The 12,826-nt window shown below is 52.8% G+C and overlaps 1 protein-coding gene across 2 annotated transcripts in view; it reads left to right on the top strand.

The window, feature by feature from the left end:
* Window positions 1–12,826, top strand: part of MYH9 (myosin heavy chain 9) — a 93,374-nt gene that overhangs the window by 32,945 nt on the left and 47,603 nt on the right. For both annotated transcript variants that reach the window (XM_067697928.1, XM_067697927.1), the window contains exons 2-3: window positions 645–982; window positions 5,165–5,321. In XM_067697928.1, the coding sequence (XP_067554029.1) occupies window positions 650–982; window positions 5,165–5,321 (490 nt within the window). In that variant the 5' untranslated portion in view covers window positions 645–649. The remainder of the gene's footprint in view (window positions 1–644; window positions 983–5,164; window positions 5,322–12,826) is intronic.

Genomic DNA, 12,826 nt, shown 5'->3' with positions numbered 1-12,826 from the left:
CGTTGCCTTTTTACATTAGTGCCTCAGAAGGGAAGCACTCATTACTCTCCACGATGTGTCCTGGAGCCTGACTTCTTTTCTTCTCGCCTTATTTCTTCGGCGATGGAATTAAAATCTGTTGGCAACATATTGGTGTTGCGTTTTCTTCTCTTGGTTGACTCCGTGAAGTAAGAAAAAGTTTTTTAAACTGGAGCCTTCCACTCTGTGCACTTGTAGTCAGTTGCCTTTTTTGGGTTAACTAGAAATGCGTTCTTGTTGGAAGTCCTCTTAAACTGTGTGGTCACTTTCCTGCCTTAGCAGGTGTGGCTTAGTGTGACTCTAATTACATCTGTCTGAGACTTATTATGCATATCATTTGGCACAATCGTTGTTTATAGATTTGTTTGTGCATCAATCCTGGGATACGACTTACCATTAATTCCTTACTGAATCTCTGATATCAACTTGTTTTTTCAGTGATGTACACCTTTCTCCCGAAAGTAGAGGGCAAGAAAATTTTGACAAATTGTACGATCTGGTTATATATAATTTTACTTATTATAATGCTGTACAGTTTGCAAACACATGACGCGAGTGATCTCTCTGTGGCTGGTATAGTTGTAGCTAACGTTGTATCCTTTTTTTCTCCCGGTCCTGGCTCTAAGTCACCATGGCGCAGCAAGCTGCCGATAAGTATCTCTATGTGGATAAAAACTTCATCAATAACCCGCTGGCCCAGGCTGACTGGGCCGCCAAGAAGCTGGTATGGGTGCCTTCAGACAAGAGTGGCTTTGAGCCCGCCAGTCTCAAGGAAGAGATGGGTGAGGAGGCCATCGTGGAGCTGGTGGAGAACGGGAAGAAGGTGAAGGTGAACAAGGATGATATCCAGAAGATGAACCCACCCAAGTTCTCCAAGGTGGAGGACATGGCGGAGCTCACGTGCCTCAACGAAGCCTCGGTGCTGCACAACCTCAAGGAGCGCTACTACTCAGGGCTCATCTACGTAAGTGAGCGGGGCTCTGCACGGGTGGGAGGTTCCAGGGCTCATCTACATAAAGTGGGCGGGCTCTGCACGGGAGGGAGGCTCCAGGGCTTATTTACATAAGTGAGTGGGGCTGTAGGCGGGAGGGAGGACCTAACGAGAAGGAGATACACTGACTGGTGTTAAGTGGAAAAGTCCTCCTTTATAGACCAGCTTCTCCCAGGCTTCTGATATGGCAGGTGGGAAGGATTGAGGCCCAGAGAGGGCAAGGGACTTATGCAGAGTCACACGGCCAGGTACTGGCAGGCCTGAGACTGGAACTCGGGTTTCAGTATCTCTGTCTTTCTTGATGAAAATATTGTATGGACCAAATTAAAAGCCCCTGTCCCTTGGGGTATTAACCACTTAAATTCAGCATTAGTGACCTGCAGAAAAACAAACAGCCTTAAAGGAAGCATTGCTTGTCTGTGGAGGGGAGATGGGAGCTAAGTGCTCTTGTCTGGGAGGGGGACTCTCCCCTTGGCATCCTCAACTGCTTACGTTAGAACCACTCCGCTGGCTCTAAGAAATGGGTCCTGCTCAGCAAAGCAGAGTGATTCAGGTCATGGGAATTGGAGCCTCCAGGATCTGATTCCAGTCTTGGCCCTTCCTGACCATTTGACATGGCTACGTGGGGCCTCACTTCCTCATCTATGAGGAGTCGTGAAAGCATTGTAAAGCACCAGCCAGCCCTGGGCTCGCGGAGAGCCTCGGCTCTGTAGCTGCTCCCTTTTGTCGTAGGTGAAGGTAATTCCGACCCTCTGCTCGGCCTTTTATGGGTGTCGCTGTTCAGCCTGGGTCCTGTTAGAGCATTGCTGAGTGTGAAACAAGTCGGTGGCCTGCACTTGCCTATCAGCTGGCTGCAAACAGAAATATTAGGAAAGTGCATTTGACGTTAGTTGCTTCATCTCTCAGAGCGTGGGTTTTACTCTAGGCAGGCATGGACCTGCGCCTACAACTCGTGGGCAGGACCAGAGCCTTTTCTCCAGAACTCCTCAGCTGGAGGCGTTAGGCCTTAACTCCCGTTTTTGCTTCTTTGCTGGCATCTCCCGTGTGCAGATCCTCCTGCTTCAGTCCAGCCTCCTCCTTGGCATCCTCACCAAAAGGAAGTCGATTGTCTGTGCAGTTGCCCTAATGGAGACCCCCAGCAGGTGCAGAGCTGCGGGGAGATCAGAGCCGCTCGATGGGGCTGCCTGGGCAGGGGGCGCTGCCTCATTCACAGGCCCTCTCTCTGCACACGCTGTTCCAAATTGCGACCCCGGGAGCCTTTGTGCGGTGTGTCTGCCTGGCGTTGTGGGGAGCGTGGCTAATTCTGCGCCACAGCTGCTCTGTCTGTTTCTTTGGTGGGGGGAGGCCCGGGGGCAGGGGGCAGTCGGGCACAAAGAGCTTCTGTGGCCCGTGAATGGAGCAGCTCCCTGGTGTGGCCGTGTGGGAGCAGAGCCACTTGTTCGGTGTCTGCGCCTCCACGGGCCTCCAGCAGGATGAGCTCACAGTACAGCCCCTTCCTCCCACCTGAGCTGCAGTGCTCATTCCTCGGGGCTTAGTTTCATCATCCACTGATTTGATGGGATTAGCCCAGAGAACTTTGAGGTCCTCTTGAACCCCCCCATGGGACCATCTGCCCACCCAGCTGTCAGAAAGGCTTGTCCTAGTAAAACCCAGGCCCCTTCTGCCGTCACCACCAGCTGTTTCCAAACATCTGGCCCCGTGGCACGCCCTAAACGTGTGGCCACGTTGTCCTTGGCTTCGTCGGGCTGGAGTTCCTAGAGTGGGGTTTTTCTCAAACCCCAGGAACAAAGCTCACTTGTTTCTGAGCTCCTGGGATGACCTCGCTGCTCCCTGGCCTGCTGTCTCAGCCCCACCCGACAGTCATGGAGGGAAAACCAGAGGTTTCCCGCCGTGCTCCCGTCTTCCCATAATACCCGAGCTGCAGGTTGCCAACACCTCGTGCAGACTTCTTCGCTTCAGAGCTTTCCTGGTACCTCCTGAAGAGAGTAGTTGGAGGGAGAACAATTGACTGATTATCCCAGGAAGAAGGAAACTCAGGGCCCTGCGTCCCCTCCTCCACGCAGAAGAGGCAGTCAGGCACCCTTGTTCATTTCCAAGGTCATCTGCTCTTTTGCACGGGGGCCGGTGCGTGGTTGGTGGGTCCTTCCCGAGTTCTGCTTTCAGCCTGACTTCTGCTTGAAAAGTCCAAGACCTGTAGCCCCTGGCCAGTGCTGGGAAGGGCCTCTGTGCTCCCGACTGGTTCCTGTGTGGACCCTGTCTTTGGATTCAGCCACAAGATCCACCCTCAGTTTTGGCGAGACTGGAGTGGGCAGGGTGGAAGGGACTGGATTGACACACACCCAGCCCCTCAGATGTTGCCTGCTGTTGGATCGGGGGGCAACACTGTGGACAGTGAGGGTCAAGGCCACCTGTAGCAAGGGAAACAAAAAGATGTGAGGAGTTTGGAGAACCAGCTTCCATGACCAAGGAGGTCTGCACTGGGGGGATTGTGGAACCTAGGTCTGCTCCCAGCTCTGCCAGGAACTGCCTCGTGGCCTTCAGCCATCACTCAACAGTCGGGGCTGCAGGTGTGAGTCACAGCTTATGGGCCTTGCTTCGCCTGGCTTCTGGGCCTGTGGCCTGTTTCCCTAGGGAGAAGGTGCTTGGGTTGCTCCAGCTACCTAAAGAAAGCTGTCCCCCCACAATGAGCACCCGTCACCTGGGTGGTCTCAGGGGGTCTCGTCCAGCTATTAAGAGTCTGTCTTTTTTTTCTTGTCGGGGAGAAGGATCTTGAAAAAAAAAAAATAGCGGGAAAATTATTAGAAAAAGAGGACACTGAAGAAAGGCAGATCTGCCTAGACCGTTGCCACCGGAAACTGCTTTCTTGACCTACTCTGAGCCTCTCTCCACGGCTGTGCTGGGTGCTGTGATCCGCATAACCACTCAGTGAGGATCAACTAGTCTGCGTGTGCCCATTTTACAGATTGAGAAATGGAGGGAGAGGGAGGTTAAGAAACTTGCCCTTGCTGAGGTTTGACTCTGGGGTCTGATTTTTTTTTTGGGGGGGTGTCTGATTTTAACCTGGTCATCTCAGACTTGGGGTATCGGGTATATTCTCGGGAGCCTCACGAGGAGTGTTGACGAATTGGGTTCCCCTTCAAGAGGAGACCTGAGTCTTGGAGAAGGCTCACAGGGGACATGAAGGTGGTCTTTAAGTTTGTTTTTTGGTTTTTTTAAAAATTAATTTATTTTTATTTTATCTTCTTTTATTTTTGGCTGTGTTGGGTCTTTGTTTCCGCGCACGGGCTTTCTCTAGCTGCGGTGAGCGGGGCCTACTCTTCGTTGCAGTGTGCAGGCTTCTCATTGAAGTGGCTTCTCTTGTTGCGGAGCAGGCTCTAGGTGCGCGGGCTTCAGTAGTTACGGCTCGCGGGCTCTAGAGCACAGGCTCAGTAGTTGTGGCGCACGGGCTTAGTTGCTCTGCGGCATGTGGGGTCTTCCCGGACCAGGGCTCGAACCCGTGTCCCCTGCACTGGCAGGTGGATTCTTAACCACTGCACCACCAGGGAAGCCCCCCCGGTCTTTAAGTTTTTTAGAGATTTTCATGTGAGTGTCTCTGGAAGGTTCCAGGGAGAGAGGTATCTGTCAGCGATCTGTCATCCCACAAAGCATCCTAGATGGTTGAGGAGTGCCATGAGTCTTTCCCCGTGCTGGGAAAGTTTAGGCTTGAATATCTCAGCGGGTCCTTAAGGGTAGAATAATTTGTATTTCCACACCGTTTGCTTGCTGCAGCCGAATCCTTTTCCCTTTGTGCATCTCTCACGATGCCAAACACATCTTTATCGTCCTTGGATCTAAGCTTCGTAACTGGACTCCTACTGTCCACGAAGCTTGCCCCAGATCTCGCCCGCTGCACACGCTTGTCAGCGTGCACAGCTGGCAGCAGTCTTGCAGTCGAGGGAGGCTCCCCTCAACTGAAAGAGCAGAGATGGTGCTGGTGCCCCAGCGCCTCGGCAGGTCTGCCGGAGTGGGGCCCGGAGAACCGGGGGCTCCAGGGGGGGCTTTCACATCAGGCTGACTCGGGGTCCTTAGGGGCAGCAGGCGTTTTGCCACAAAGTGTGCACGACGTTGAGAATCAGACTTGCTAACCCATTCCTATTTGCCGCTCTTTTCTTTCAGACCTACTCAGGCCTGTTCTGTGTGGTCATCAACCCTTATAAGAACCTGCCCATCTACTCCGAAGAGATCGTGGAAATGTATAAGGGCAAGAAGAGGCATGAGATGCCTCCCCACATCTACGCCATCACAGACACCGCCTACAGGAGTATGATGCAAGGTGAGCGCCGTGGCCTTCCCAGGGCTGAGTCTTTACCTCTAGCCTTGTTGGCGTCTTTGCAGGTGCTCCTTCACGGTGATCTTGTGGCTGCATTGGTGTTGATGGCACTGGTGAGGGGGCCGTGCATTGTGGAGGTCTGTAAGCCATTGCGTGAGAGTCAAGACCAGCGGCTATCAAAGGAGATGTTTGTTTGTTGATAGAATGTTCAAGAAGCTTTAAAAAATGCATTTCCTAATTATTTTCCCAATTTCTCATTCTTGTCAGGAGCTCCTGTGCCAGTCCTCTGACTTTCAGGCCCCCTTTTCCACCAGTTACTTCCTTTCCTTCATTCTTTTCACCTCTTCTCTTCTACACAGTTTGGAAACATGCTTGAGTTTTCACATCTTTAAAAAAAAAAAACACAAAAAGTCTCTCCTGGATTCTGTGCCCTACTGTAGGTTGTCTCTGCTCTCTCTCCCCCGTCATAGTGGAGCTTTTTAGAGGAAGTATCCGTGCTTACCACCTCTGTTCACCACTTCTCAGCCACGCTCCTTGCCCTGCACGTCATGCCCCCCATTCTGTGTGACAAAGGCCACCCTCCCTTCTGTGGAGCTCTGAGCTCTTATCTTACTTAACCTCTCCCAGGATTGGACAGTCTTACCCACTTCCTTTTGAAAGCGCTTCCTTCCTGTGACTCTCTGGTTCCCCTAATCTCTGCCTTGCCCATCTGCATGCTTCTCCCCCGTTACACCTGGTGCTTCTCGAGGTCTCGTCCTCTGGACCATGGCCCATCCACTCGAGTGGTTTCGCCATCACTTTCCAGCTGAGGGCCGGCTCTGTTAGCTGATTGCTGCCAGCCACTTGCTCCCAGCTGCCATTTCTCCATCCACCCAGTCACCTAAGCCTGGAACCTGGCTCACCTTACACTGTCCCCTTTCTCTCTCACCCCTTTTTCCAAGCCAGTCAGCGCTCTCTATAGATTTTATCTCTTTTAACATTTCTGACCTCCTTCCCCCTCTTGTCTCTGTGGCCCTGGCCTTAGTTCAGGCCTCTACAATTTTTTGCCTGTACTATTGCTGTGCCTCTTAACCTTTGCTCTTAATAGAGCCCTCTCTCTGTGCTTCTATCAGAGAGTCGTCTTTCTGGAATGCAAATCTGACCAAACCCCTGATTTGAACTCTTCAAAAGTCTCCTCAATTGCCCCAGAGATAACCCTTAAACCCTCCAGCAGCATACGGTGCCCTTTGTAATTGGCCTGCTGCCTACCTCTCCAACTTGCTGGCTACATGGAACTCCTTACATTTCTCCAGTAGGCCTCTCTGCCTGAAGCCGCCACGCCTGTTCCATCTGCCCTGAAATAGCTGGCAAGTCTCCAGTCTTTTGTTAAAGGCACGACTGAAGCATTACTGCCAGCCTGGGAGGATGTCTGGGCTAGCCCTAGTAATACTTTGACTTAGGTGTGGACTGGGCCCAGGTTGCCTTTATATTCTCAGAGCTTAGTCAACTCCCTAGCACAGGGCTATGTTCTCATATCTTGTATGGATAGTGGTTTTTCACGTCCTATTACATGGGCATCCTTTTTTTTTTTTTCCTTTAAACTTTGTAGTCAATCTAGGCTGTGGTGGTGATGAGTCTTATCGTATTAACAACTTTGTCCCTGGTTTAGTGGTTTAAAATGGCAACGTGTGGGTCTGTCTTGTACCATCCACACAGTGCTGTGGAAGGTGTTTCCTTGCCAAGCTTGGTGAATTACGTAGGTTGTACACGTTTGGCCTACCCTTTGCCTCATGTTCACGTCTATCAAAATTCGTTGAAGAAGTCAGCCCTTTAGTTTTAAAGTAGGATGTCTGTTTCAGAGTGCTAACTAGAACAGTCTGGTAGGAGAACATTCTGTGGGATTCCGGAAGAGCCTGAGTCTGTCTCTAGAGGTTATGAGTCAGTTTTCTCCTTGTTCTCATAATTGGCCTCATGCAGGAAGTGCACCCTGGAGTATTCTTGAGCTCCGCACGACTGAGTTAGGGCGTGTTCCCACACTTGCATCCCAGACCTGAAAGGCTTTCTAGCAAGTGGGATTTTTCACTTCTTCCCAAGCCATTATGATAAGAATAATGTGGTGATGTACAGCATGGTGCCAGGAGTCGGAGTCTCTGGAACTGAACTGCCAGCCTTTTTTCTGACAATCTGTGGGACTTCTTCCCAAAGAGATTTCGCCCAATTATTGTGTGTTCAACAACCACAAAGAATTTTGAGGGGCAAAAGTCAGCGCTATAGGTTGGATATAATTGTGGAAAAAAAAAAAAAAGGAGCTTGCAGAGGACTGGAGCTTTCCTGTGTGTTGATCAGGAAGTCTTGGCCATAATGCAATGGCCTTGATGGGAACTGAGGAGCCACCCCAAGTTATGAGGGTGAATGGGCGGGTGTTTTCATCTTTTGGGCATCTGTAGGCACAGGAAACCTAAGGTCTTGTTGCTTTTTTAAAATTACCTGTGTGGGTGCTGGGTCCGTGTACTTTCTAAACCTCAGTCTGAGAAGTTTTTGCCCGTTTCTGCTTCATGTTAGACCCGGTGCAGCTCTTCAGCCCCCATGTTGACCGAGGACGTTTCCAAGTTCCCTCTTGTCGCACACAGTTGACCCGCAAAGCAATCAGCAACAGATTTCTTGTTCTTGGGACAGGGAGGAAGTTAATTAACAGAAGTTGCCCCTGTTAGGACAAGATGGTTCACCAGTAAAGTAAAGGAAGGTCTCGAGCGGAGCCTTTGGTGCCTGCCCTGAGTCAGGTATGGACAGTGGAGCCTTGGGGTCTGCAGGCTATTAGAATCAGTGCCTCTCTTTTGGAGAGCGTGTCTTACTTATTAGCACATGCTGCCCCTCTGGCTTAGGGGAACACAGGTCTGTTCTCTGACACTTCCATCCTAAAAGCCACAGCCAGACAGTTCCTTTTCTGCTTTTTCTTTAAACAGGAACTAGAAAAAGATTTCCTCCCTGAGCTGGCCGTGGCTTATGACATACTAGCATTTATTCTGCCAAATAGGGGAGTTGGTGACTTTGTCTGGAGACGTTTATGAGATGAGCTCTTTGACTTCTCCCAGGGACCTCCCTCCGTCTTTCATCTCTTAAATGCTCTGGTTTGCCTGTAAGTCCTGATTTACGCCTGCCGTCTTGCAGTTAGTACTAACACTGCCCTCTCTCCCTTTCAGAAGCGCTCCCGTTTAGATGATGAATTATATGGTTACTTTACCTGTTTGTCGGACGAAGCCAGGGTTTCTCAAACTTGGCACCACTGACGGTTTGGGCCTGGACATCTATTCTCTGTTTTTTTTTTTTTTTTGGGGGGGGGGCAGTTTGTCCCGAGCATTATGGGATGCTTCACAGCATCCGGGCCTCTACGCACTCGATGCCAGCAGCACCCTCCCTCTGCAGTTGTGACAACCAAAAAGGCCCCTAGACATTGTTACCAAATGTTCCCTGGGGGGCAAAATTGTCCCCACTGCAGAACCACTGGACTAAGCATTGCAGATTGGTTTTATTCTAAGTGTCAACTCCTGTCAGTAGTGCCTTGCCTAACCCTGTGCTGACAAAGGATCTGAGACTCAGTGCCAAGGAATGCTGGGATAGATTAGTGCTGTCTGCCGTGGGCACAGGTTGGGGCATGGCAGCATATGGTAGCCTGGATTAGGCCACGGAGGTAGGAGATTGGAAAGTGCCTGAATACTGAGAGGTTGAGTACATTGCTCTGGCACCGGAGGCGACGGCAATCCAGGTGGAGAGACAGACATGTTTGTACACAGGGATCTGTGGCCAAAGCTGTCTAACAGGACGAGTTGCCACCTCCACCTGGTGCCAGTGTGACTGCGGCAGGTGTCGGCTGTCTTGGGAATTCAGAGGAAGGTGTGGCCGCCGAGGCCTAGGGTGGTCGGAATGGCACCCTGGAGGTCGGCTCCTGTGGAAAGGCTGGCAGGTATATGTCAGTAAATGGTTGCAGCACAGCCCAGACGTGCCCGGCCCAGTCTTGTTTGTTTTAATCCTCAGCCTTGGGTTTAATTAAAGTTGCGGTGACCTGGTAGGTTCACCCTCCCAACCCTGGCTTTCCCGTTCGGTTAATTTGTTGTCCTGGGCATTACTGGGTCTTCCTACCTTGTGGTTGAACCGTTCCTTAGGATTCTGTAAAGCGCGGAAGGCCGGGAAAATGAGAGAGCGGGAGGCAGACGTCTGCCCTGCGGGGACAGGGTACCCAGGGCTGCCCGGGGAATTTGGGAGAAGCAGCATCATCTGCCCTGCGGAGACAGGGTACCCAGGGCTGCCCGGGGAATTCGGGAGAAGCAGCACGTGGTCTGTCAGACGCACGGCTGGGTGGGGAAAGGGCGCTTCTGACTTCCACCCTCCGTGGGAAAGAGTGTGTGTGTTCTCACAGGAGAACCGGCCAGTTGAAGAATTTGAGCTCAGTTATCTCCCCAGGAATAGAAGAAAAAGACCCTCTTCTTTGTTAATTAGTTAGAATGCCAGGTTTGGTTCACTTTCGGTGACTTTATGGTATTTTAATGAGCTCCCAGCATTTCTGGGGGAGTGGCAGCAGGGTTTGCTCTCATTCCCGACCTAAACTAATCCAAGAACTATTTAACCCTTCGCTCTGCACTAATCCCACCTCTGCTTCTCAGCGGAAGCTGCCCCAGGAGTGGTTGGTCACCAAGGGCCCGGTGAGTGTCCACGTGCCTCTCGGTGCTTGACTAACCTTTTCGGGTAAACAAGGAAGGGCAGAATTTGAGCGTTCTCTTCACGTCTGAGGACGATCCTCCTGCATCACAGGTAAAGGGACAGGCCCAGAAACATTAACTAACTTTGCCCAAAGGCCCACAGAGAGCCAGCCCCAGAAACCCGGTCCCCCGACTCCCGCCCTGGTGCCCATCCTCCAGGGCGCCGTGGGTCCTCCTTCCCCCTGGCTGGTGTTTGGAGGGATGCTCCCGTCCTGCTGGCTGGTTAGGGCCGGAGGGGCCCTCCTGCCCCTCTCTCGTCGTTCTCCCGGCCCTGCCACCTGTTGCCCCCGTGAAGCTGTCTGCCCTCCAAGGTCTTTCTGAGGAAAAGCTCCATGTTGGGGAGGTGCTAGGAAGTGCTTCGAGGGTCCAGTAAACCATGCCTTTGAGCAGACTCACCGGGACAGGCCACCGAGGAAGCCGCGGATGTGATGATTCCACTTAAGCAGGAATGTGCCGGCCAGGAGGCTAAGGCCCTGCCAGGGAGCCCTGCCAGCCGGCGGCACACAAAGGCCCCGCTGTCTGAGGGAGGCCTGGAGGCAGCAGCTCACCCCGAGGGCTGCGCTCTGTCACCCCTGCCACACGGTTACCCCTGCCGGCCGGCCATGCTGGACGCAGCCCCTCTGGGGCCTGCTGGGGGCGGGGGCGGCCTGGGAGGCAGGCAGGTACACTGCAGCAGGAGCGTGAGGGTCCAGCACCTGGGGGCCCACCTATCTCGGGGGCCGCCTTGACAAATGACACAGCGCTTCTGGAGTAGGTCAGCAGAAGGCGTCTGCCGGGTCTCTCTCGGCCTTAGCTTGAGGGAGAAGCTTGCCTTGTGACCAAGAAGTATGCAGAAAAGAGAGCGTGGGGTTCAGACTGGTCAGCGTCCGGCTCCGTCACGTCCTGACCGACTGGGGTCCACTTTGGGCCTTCATTGTCTCATCTGCCTCTTGGCCGGATAAACGTACTTGGCAGGTTTACTGTCAGGATCAAACAAGGGGCCGTGCGTACGGTTCCTGGCCTGTGACAGGTGCCCATTAGAAGGTAGCAGTGGGACCTGGAGATGCAGTGTCTTGACTAAACAGTCCCTGCCTTCCGCAAGACCTGCACACGGCATATCCCGTCCATCCACGCTCCCATTTGCGTGATGAAAGTGGTGACCAAGTGCTTCCTCAGGTGGCTTCTTAATCTCCTCGGTGAGCATCCTCCCAGAGGCCAGGCTCTGGGTACCAGCACGTACAGGACGTGGCTTGTTGTAGCTGATTCCCTGTAGTGCCCGTGTGATACACAGGTGTGCAGTGGCAGACGCAGCCTCTAGCTTGTCTGATGTGGTCCATGGGCCTCAGCTGGCAGCACGAGGCCTTGGGGTCGACGTGGCCTCGGGGGTCTTCAGGAGAATGCTGTGCACGCGAGAGACGGTTCCTCCGTGGCACTGGACTCGTCCTCTGTTGATGTGCTGGTGGGCTACCAGAGGGGCGTCGTGACAGGCAGCCCTTGGCCCCCTGCCCCCACACCGAAGCCCGGACAAGGAGGCTGCTTGGTCAGGCCCCCCCAGAAGGGAAGTCGGCCCGCGGAATGAGGCTACTTAATTGTGGTCACGCCTGTCAGTCTCATTTCTATATAACGGTCTTTGCAGAAGAGGAATCTGTGGTTAATGGGTCCTTTTCAAGGATTCAGCTTTCGGCTTGTTTTTTTTGTTTTGTTTTTAATCCAACCCAACAGGGCGGCTCTGCGATGCTCTGGGCCGGCTGAAGTGGGAAAGGAGAAAGAAGTGACCTCTCGGAACCTGAAACTTTGGCGGTGGTCGAGAACTTGGGCCCATGTCTCTGTTACTATAACCCCCCTCGCCCCAACAAACAAACAAACAACAAAAACTCACCTGCATAGTCTCTAATGGCTGAGCTGCTCTTTGCTTGTTTTTCTTTTGCAGTACGCAGGCCTCACTGCTGTGGCCTCTCCCGTTGCGGAGCACAGGCTCCGGACGTGCAGGCTCAGCGGCCATGGCTCACGGGCCCAGCCGCTCCGCGGCATGTGGGATCTTCCCGGACCGGGGCACGAACCCGTGTCCCTTGCATCGGCAGGCGGACTCTCAACCACTGCGCCGCCAGGGAAGCCCTGCTTTTTGCTTTTAACTTCCCTGGCCTAGTTCCTCTCTCACTACCTGCTGAACACTGCCTAGCAGCTCGTTTTTCCTGTTTTCCCAAGTTCTGGCCCTGAGACCCCAGGAGAGCATGTCCCGGTATGTCAGGGCTGAACATTGGTGCATTTGGAGAAACGGGTTGCTTTCTTCCCCTGCCTGATTTCTGGAATTAAGCTATCAGAGGAGAACAAAGTAAATTCCCTAAAACTAAAGAGATAAAGAGAGCTGAGAGCCTGCAGGCCTAAAAGTCAGGATAATGTAAGTGGGTTCTGTAAAATCCCTTTAGTCTTGACCAAGGCTAATGGCCCAGTATCGACCTTTGTAATAAATTCCGTTCTTCTGGCAAACGGCGCTGACTGGGGCTCGGGGTGCCATTCCAGCTGGGCTTCCTGACTCTTGTCGAAGAGCTGGTCTCTCCAACACGAGCCGGACCGCAGACGCAAATAGGGCAGAGCTCTAAGCTGAAAGCTAAGAACAGAAGCCCTGTTCCAGGAGCAAAATCTGGCCCAACAGTTACCAGCCCATCTTTTATTTCATTTGAGCGCCCTTCTCAAGGCGACCGGAGCCACTGGCTTCTGCAGGGAGCATCTTCACGTGCCACTGTGGTTCGTCTCCTAGCATTTGTGTTCCTGGTTCTCCAGGTTTGACCGAACCTG

Source organism: Pseudorca crassidens, chromosome 11 (assembly GCF_039906515.1).
Source record: "Pseudorca crassidens isolate mPseCra1 chromosome 11, mPseCra1.hap1, whole genome shotgun sequence".
Lineage (NCBI taxonomy): Eukaryota > Metazoa > Chordata > Mammalia > Artiodactyla > Delphinidae > Pseudorca > Pseudorca crassidens.
Note: the sequence above shows the minus strand (reverse complement) of the source record. Positions and strands in the feature narration are given on the sequence as shown.